Source organism: Anopheles coluzzii, chromosome 3 (genome assembly GCF_943734685.1).
Source record: "Anopheles coluzzii chromosome 3, AcolN3, whole genome shotgun sequence".
NCBI classification, from domain to species: Eukaryota; Metazoa; Arthropoda; class Insecta; order Diptera; family Culicidae; genus Anopheles; species Anopheles coluzzii.
The window spans coordinates 81541866-81550552 of NC_064671.1; the positions used below are offsets into that span (position 1 = coordinate 81541866).

Consider the following 8687-nt stretch of genomic DNA (forward strand, 5'->3'; position numbering starts at 1 on the left):
ATTTGAAATAAGGAGACAACTTTTGAAGCTCATTTTGTTCGAAGTGTCACGTCGGTTTGTCGGTGGTTATAGTTCTAGCGATACAAAACTTCAATGCCATACAACAGTACAGAGGAAATGAGAAAGCTCTCCTCCAAGCGAGGAAGCTCCACTGGTTGGGTATCCCACAAACAGATGGCGTCACCAGCTTTTTGCTATTTTTAGAAAGTATGAGTCGTTTGCCGTCTGCTAAACGAAGTTTTTCTATATTCCGTTTAGGTTGGTAGCTTGAGTCTTTTAGAACCCGTTTAGTGGTCGTTTAGTGGATTTGTGGCACTTGGGGTAACAATTAGCCAGTGAAAGCCAAGCTCACTTCATTAGTGGGTACTGGCAGGCCTTGACCGACAGCGGTTGTTGTGCCAACCAAGAAGAAGAAGAAAATACTCGAGATAAACGCGTGTTTTATCAGGGAGTTTTACTATTTGCTTTATCGCTGTCCTTTATTTGAATTGTGTCAACTGTCATCAATTTGAGTCAAATTAATAAAAATGGTTCAAGCACCTCACCGCGCGGCCTCATGAGGTGAAATATACAGCGAAATGAACTATTTGACAGGCGAAATCTCTGTTATATAACGCATCACAGCAATCAGGTGATGTGCAATGTAACAAATAACGTGCACAAAATCGTAATTGATTGTTGGATTGATAATGATCGTGATGCATACGTTAGCTTTTGTCTTTTTGAGCAAGCAAATTCTTGAAATTCAGAACTGATAACAACAGATGATAGCTACCATAGCCACCAACGATACCAGACCTTGGCCTAATATCCGCCAAATTTGTTGCTTGGGGACTAGCTTTGTGAGCGGTTGTCAAAGTGAGAGCCCATCAGCTGTCAGCGAGAATGTCAACAACCGACACTCACCGCAAAACAAAAAGCATCGAGCGTGGGTTTTGTTTCCCATTGTAAATAAACTATTTTTATGTAAGTTTCATCGTGTTTAATGATCTGAAAAGGGATTTATGGTCGTTTGGCACCGTGCGACCGTTTCCGTTTGTTTCTAGATTAAACACGTGCAAAGCACAGCATCATCGAAGTTTGACTGCGGCAGCGAAGCCGGGCGGGTACGACGACGATGAGTGGTGCAGGTATGTACAAAAAATGGCTATTAAGCCCCGTTTGCATGCATGCATAAACGCTGTATTTTAATCTTTCCACCAGCGGAAGTAAAGCAACCGGCACCAGCTGTGCCGGATATGAGCCAGCCGGCGGCCCAGCCACTCGAACCGACCAAACCGCCGGACATTGATCCGGAAACGACGGCATCGGCAGCGAACGCGGTGGAACAGTGGCGCAACTATCAGAACGCGTACAGCGCGTACCAGCAGCAGTGTGCCGCGTACCAGAACTACATCCAGCAGACGCAGTACGCGCAGACGGTCGAGCAGCAGCAGATGATTTACAACCAGTATCTGGAGCAACATCGGCACTATCAGTATCACCTGCAACAGTACGAGCAGTACAAGGCGGGCAATGGTGTTGCTGGTAGCGGCGGTGACGGTAGTGGTGTGATGGGGTATCCCAGTGCTCCCGGCTGGCAGACAATGGGTCCGATGCAGGGCGCGCTTCCCGGCAATGCCGGCATGATGCCAGCCGAGTTTCAGCAACCGATCAAACCAACGGGTCCGGGTGGCCCTGGAGCACCGGCGAATGGCACTCTTTCCGGGAGATCAAAGGGTGGCCCCAATATGAGACGCGGCCGAGATTCGAGAACGAAAGCGAAACCAAACGAGAAGAAGAATGAGCTGCACACGAAAACCATCATATATTGTAAGACGATACACATCCTGTGGATCGCTTCAGTGTTTCCACTAATCTCGTTTCTGTTTTTAGTGAACCCGGACGACGAACAGCTGCTGCCAACGGAGCTGAAGCAACTGTTTGGCGAGTTTCACTGCAATCTCTGCCGCACGCGCATGAACTCGCACATCTCCGCCAACATCCACTACCAGTCGAAGGCGCACGAGAAGAAGATTAACCAGTGGCTGAAGGAGTACTGTGCGGAAACGGGCACGCCGGTACCGGTCCGGCAGCGGCCACCGCTCGAGCTGGCCGCCGAGACGAACGCGATCGGCAAGTCGGTGTTTCACTGCGAGGCGTGCGATCTGGTGCTGACGTCGGTGCAGCACGCGAACCAGCACTACACCGGCAAGCGGCACGCGATGGTGGTCAACGGGAAGAAGCTCCCGTCCGGCACCGGACACTACAATGCGGAGGGCAAATGGATCCGAACGTAAGTAGTGCTCTAGCCATGGGTTGATGCAAGGGTGTACAGAGTAGCAGAGTGAAATGACACAAAAATGCGCATTGAGAGGCGACACTGGTACAGTCTGTTCCACGTGTTGAGTGTGTATTGCGATTCCGAGTTGGATGGTAATTGTTTCCCAATTGTATTGATAGGATCATTCTTAGGATGTGGATGATGTTTTGGTGATCAGGAAGATGGCTTGAAAGGTGGCCTATTACTAGACCACCAATAGATAGATCGTCGAAGATTACTTCTTCGAAGACTACTCTTACAGGGTGGTCCAGGAGTTCTCATAGCTGCGGGACACTTCGTTGATTCCTTTTCCAGTGAAATGAACTTATTGTAATGGGAATTGGACTCTATTGCATCTCTGTTGGACAAATCTAAAAGGAATTTCCAGGGAGCCTGTCTAACAAGGGTGGCATATATTCCAATTTCCATGATTTCAAGTTCAATTGCCTTAGGAAAGAGTCAAGGAAGTGTCTCACAACTATGAGAGCCCCTGGAAAACCCTGTAGAAAGAGCTGTTCCTTTACCTTAAGTTGTTTTAGAAAAACTGATTGAAACATACATCAATATTGCCAATTGATGTTCAATTTGTCCCAATTAGACAAACAGAACCGAAGATTAGCTAGGTCATTATTAGATGCAGTGGTTTTGGATTGAATCCTTATAGCAAGGATCATTATTTTTGCCCCCAGATGATCGTTGTCTTAAGGATTCTGTACAAAACCACCTGGTTTAATAACTTATGCTCATTGCAACGCTTTTGGCACACTTATTGCATAATGTTAGGCGTTTGGTCTTTAAAATCATTCCTGATTGGATCAACGCGCCTAAATTTATGCAATGATTTTAGCAAATCTAGTCTAATGCATGTCTTTGCTTGGAATCGGATCAAATGAATCATTGGCAATAAATTACCAACAATATCCCCAATTATGGATACACACTCACGCCGAAACAGATCGTCAACGAATCGTGCGAGCAAGGTTCTACGTTTCCATTTCCAACATTTCCCCGCTTCGAAACGAAATGGAAATAGAATCAATACCACATCTGTCCCCTTCCGTACAAGGATCATCTCTGCAAGCTTCGTCTTATTTTCCCTTCTCAATCGTACCTCTTGTTGTTTCGTGCTCTTGGTTCTGTTCCGTTCCTGTTCCAATTTGAACCAATTCCAATTTGATCTGAACATCTTCCCTCTCTTCTGCGAAATTAGCGTTGAGTTTTAGTTTAGTTAGCTTTGCGCTCACAGTACCGTGTCTTCTGCTGCTACATGCTTAGCAGAATTGGGAGCACAAGGAAAAGAACAAAGCAATTTAGCCCCACCGCGCTTCACAAGCACACGAAAAGCGCTCGTACGGTGTGAAGCGAAAAGGAAACGGAGGCAGAGTGAATGTGTGTGTGTGTTTGTGTGTAGAGTGTGCCGTCTTCCGTTTTCCGATGTGCTGTGGCCACCCGACGGTGGGCGTAGGGGATCCTATTCGATGCAGATTGTGTCGTATAACGTGCGCTGTGCGCGGTAAACGATCATTCCGGATGGAATAGGATCGTGGTGTTGAGGGAACCGCGTTGATCGGAAAACGAAAGCGCTGGCGCTACGTGACGTGGACAATGGAGGAACCACAGTGCTAGTGGCGGGAGCTCGGAATCGGACCTACCTGATTCCGATACCGAGTTTGGAATCCAATTCGGAGCCGATTCCGAAATCGGAATCAATTCCGGAGCCGATGCCGGAGTTAGTTCCGGAGCCTATTCCGGAGTCGATTCCGAATCCGGAATCGATATCGGAATCGGAAGTCAAAATTGGCTCCAGAATCAGTATCAGTTTCGGAATCGGAATCGGCCTGGAAATCGCAATTTACTTCGGAAACGGAATCATAATTGACTCTAGAATCGGAATTAGCTCCAAAATGAGAATTAGTTCTTGAATTGAAATAAGAAGTTTCAGAGGCGAAATCAATCCGTCAATGTTCATGACAATGTATCGTTTACAACTTAATTCAGATTTTTTGTAGTGTTAGGTTTCATGAATCTTTCGTTGAGATTCATTCGTATGAGATTATTCGTACTTCCTTGTTGAGTGATTCGAATCTCGTGTCGAAACTTCAAAGATTCATGATTCAAGATTCATGAATCTTCAAAGAATTACGAATCTCTAATGATTCTCGAATCTTCATAGATCTATGAATCTTTAATAAATCATGAATCTCCAAATATTCATTAATCTCCAGGATACATAAGTCTATTAAAATTCATATATATCCAGTGATTCATTAATCTTTGGAGATGTATGATTTGCAAAATATTGAAAGTGATATTTGAGATTCTTGAATCTTTTCAACCGATATTCAGATTCACTGAATCATTCCAAAGATTCAATCAGATTCATGAATCTGAATCAGATTTAACCAACACTAATTCTTTGCGGCTATCAATACGTAGCATCATTGGACCCAAAAACCTATTCTTATGGAGATGGTGAAACCGATTCCGATTTCGAAGCCAATTCTGATATCAGAGCCAATTCCGATTTCGGAGCCGATTTCAATTCCGAACCCGATTTCGATTCCGAAACCGATTCCGAAATCGATTCTGATTCCGGAGCCAATTCCAGAGCTGATTCCGGAGCCGAGTTCAGAGTCGATTCCGGAGCCGATTCTGGAATCAATTCCGGAGCCGATTCCGATTCCAGAATCGTTTACAGAATCGATTCCGGAAACTGATACCGGACCTACTTTCCGGAATCGATTCCAGAATACTTCGGAGCTAGCCGGAATCGATTCCGACGAAAACTTCATTTTTTGCACGTTGTACAGAGCGGGTGGTGATGGTGGTCCAAACCTCAACTCCAGTCCAGGCCGTGTGTGTTTGTGGTAGAGGACACACAACGTAGATGATCTTCATTCCGCCGTGTGTGTGGTGTGTCTTCATTTCAGCGCTCCCGGGGACATCGTCGCTGTGGGTATTGAACTTCCAACGTGCCATGCAGCAGCGGCCACTGTGTCCTGCATCTCTCTAGCCAACCGGCGTGCAAGTTGCACGTGAAGGTATATCTTGTAGTTAACATTAGCGCAGGCAGCTGGTGCAGTTTAAGGTGGAACCTCTCCACGCACCTTTCTTTTTACAGCAAAGCTTAAGAAGTCTATGAAGCAATAAGATACGTCTGGTATATACGATTTTGTTTTGAAATTTGTTTACCGAAACTAAAAAAATACAAACAATTATTTCACTAATTGTGGTCTCTCCGTCCTGTTCCTTCTGTCTTATAGCACAAACATAGTGGCCGAGGTGCCGCCCTCTGGCCAAACGGTCGTCCCGACAACGCCGGTCGCTAGGAAACGCCCCTTTCAAGCGACTCAGAACGGAGCCAACGGAACGACCGGAGCAAAGAATCTTCGTCTGGAGCCACCGCCGCAACCTCCGGTACAATTGATGGACCCAGCGTTGGGCCCTGAGGCCTCGAATGCAACGAATGGGGTGGCTGCTGTTCCACCGCTCAAGCAATTACCTAACGTTCCGCCGGTCACGGCACCGGTAGCCGCAACCCCTGTCCCAACAGCGCCACAACCCATCGTAACGATTAACGTGGAAAGTGACGAAGAGGTGGTGCCAGCGGATGGTAACAAACAGTCAGTACAACCAGCCACGGCGCAACCCACTACCCTACCGTCCAAAGGTGGCCCGGAAAGCGGCACCACGCTCGAGCAGGAGATTCGCAAAAAGGAGGGGCTGGACTGTGTGGACGATACTGGTACGTTCTGCCTGATCTGCGAAACGTCCGTCACGTCGCGGTCCGAGATGCTGATGCATCTCAAAGGCGCCAAGCATCTGAAGAAGGCCCGCTCGATGGGTGTGATCGTGCGCACCACCCCGTTCAATGCGTCCGATACGATTCTGCGCAGCCTGTCGGTGCCGCCGCGCCAAACCGACTGGTCGCTGTACCGGATGCCGTCCGGGAAGTTTTACTGCAAAACGTGCAACCTGATCGTGGCGGACGAGAAACTGTTCGGTCAGCACTGGTACGGGAAGAAGCACAAGCTAAAGCAGCGGCAGGAACAGCAGGCCGAGAAGCAGCAGCAGCAGTTGGGCGGTGGTACTGCTGGTATGCCAAACATGCTGCTACCGGGCGCTGCATCGATGGCCATGGAAAGTTCGTTCGTTTCGGACGATCATGACGTTATGCCGGTGGGCAGTATGACAGAATTGGCCAATCCGGACGGGGTGGTGCAGATTGCACCCACCAGCGACGACGGGCCGGGTGCACAGAAAGCACTGCCGAAGAAGGGTCGCAGGCCGTACTTTAAGCGGGGTCGGTTCGGCAAACAGCGGCCAGCGTTTCCGCAGTAAGGCCCCATGCGTGAGTGAGTGAGCAATAGAGTGATGAACGATAAAGGAGATCGTTTTATTTCTTGTGTCTATGGAGTGTTGAGATTGAATTCAATAAACTCTCGTAATTGTACCATATAATAATGAGTAGTGAGAGCGAGAGAGTTGGATTACTTGATGACACATCGAAGGAGAAATGCGAGTGGGTTGATTCTTCTTCTATTTGATGTAACGTCTCACGCGGATATGCCGGCCTATACAGACTTTCGAGATTTAATTCATTACTACTCAGCCGGAAAAGTCAATCCTTGCTGCGGGGGGGGCGCGGTCCATTCTAGGCTTGAACCCATGACGGGCATGTTATTGAGTCGCTCAAGTTGACGACTGTACCACGGGACCACCCTCGAGTTGGTTGATTACAACAACCAATAAACACTTTGGCATATCGGTTAAAGATCAGGTTAGTATCCAGTACCACATCGAGATCTTTTATGTGTTTAGAACGCTCAATGCAATAGAGATCTGCTGAATTATATCACCAGGTATTTTGAAATTCATATCTTGAGTCTATTTTCTACGTTAATGATGTGTTCTTTAGAGCAATGAAAAGCCTGATGTTGAGAGCGAAATGAAATGCCTGTTTATAAGCACATTGCTCCGGACAGATCCTGTTGACTCTGTCCGACTCAAATTCTGGTCGACTCCGTCTGACTTCGGACGACTTCGATTTCAAACTATTCCGGGAGACTCCGAACGACTCCGATCCAAGTCCAACTATTGATAGTCTGATTCCGACTCCGTCAAAATCCAAACTAATAGTTCCTCCCGAAGTTGGAATCATCCGGAGACTTTCGGAATCGCCCGGAGTCTGTCGGAGTCGTCCGGAGTCATTCGGAGTTGTCCGGAGTCGTTCGGAATCGCCCGGAGTTGTCCGAAGTCGTTGAGAATCGAGACCGTCCGGAATCGCCCGGAGTTGTCCAGAGTCGTCCAGAGTTCGACTCCGGATAATACTGGACGGACCTACCTTCCGCAGTTGGCTCCGAAATTACCGGAGTTGGATCAGAGTCGAATCCGGATTTTTTTCAACTTTACCCATCTCTAATCTACATATAGAACGTAGACCAGATCATTCATAAATAGATCCAGATCTTTCCTTGGGTAAACCAGATAAAGCGATGATTGGACGGGAAGGCTGTGCTCGAATTCTACGACACAGGTTCCATCTACTAACTAGAACTGCCAGCATAATAGCTTGCCTTCCATTCCCAGTTTAGCGAACTTTTCTGGTAGTATGTAGTGGTGAAAGGCTGTCCAAGGCAAAGAGAAGTGAACTAGACAAGATCGGTGACAGTGACGATTGTTTAGGGACGAACCGGTGTTGCTGGTAGCTGATGTAGTAATTAGAGGAAGCAGTTAGTTTTCGAAAACCCTTGGAATGATGCGAAGATCCCTTCCAATTTGCCAGGAACACACCAAGATGTAGCGAATTGTTGAATTTTTTTTGTGAGGACGTTTGCTACATATTAGGATAGTATCGGATTATGATAAGAGTGGGAATACCTGCTGGTTCTGGTTTAGCGGTAGGTTTGAACGTTTTTAAGCTCAAGCTCATATGCCAGACTTAACTCACTGTGTGATTCTCCTAGTCGCCTTGGTGACTCATCCTTTTGTCTTTCGATTCACTCTAAGTAAGTCGCCACGTAGAGTGAGGTGATCATTAGCACTAGCGAATCATAATTATCTTGCAGACCAAGATGACGCTAAACCTTCACGCACACGAATCAACAGTGTCCCAAACGGGATTAGATTCGTTCACCAATAACTTATGCCATTGATATGCAATATATAATACTCTTACACATCATAACACATGATGTTGGGTTTGTTATTGCCTTCAGCAAATCGCATGGCTTCGTCACAAACATCAAGAATAGCGCACCATACACGAGCGATATACTTTAGCGAGTCATTATGAAATGATCGTACCCGGTTGTAGTCTTCTGGGTCAATTGTGTTGGTGAAGTGATCGCAGTAGTTACGATTCTTGAACGCAATTTGACTTCAT

At 47.0% G+C, this 8687-nt stretch overlaps 1 protein-coding gene across 1 annotated transcript; it reads left to right on the forward strand.

Moving 5' to 3' along the window:
* The first annotated feature begins 848 nt into the window (after positions 1 to 848).
* On the forward strand, positions 849 to 6766 carry LOC120957716 (uncharacterized). The gene is made up of 5 exons (XM_040380058.2): positions 849 to 966; positions 1047 to 1130; positions 1204 to 1812; positions 1876 to 2275; positions 5566 to 6766. Exons 2-5 carry the CDS (start codon positions 1118 to 1120, stop codon positions 6641 to 6643), a joined length of 2100 nt encoding a protein of 699 aa, XP_040235992.2. The 5' UTR covers positions 849 to 966; positions 1047 to 1117; the 3' UTR covers positions 6644 to 6766.
* The last annotated feature ends 1921 nt before the right edge of the window (positions 6767 to 8687 follow it).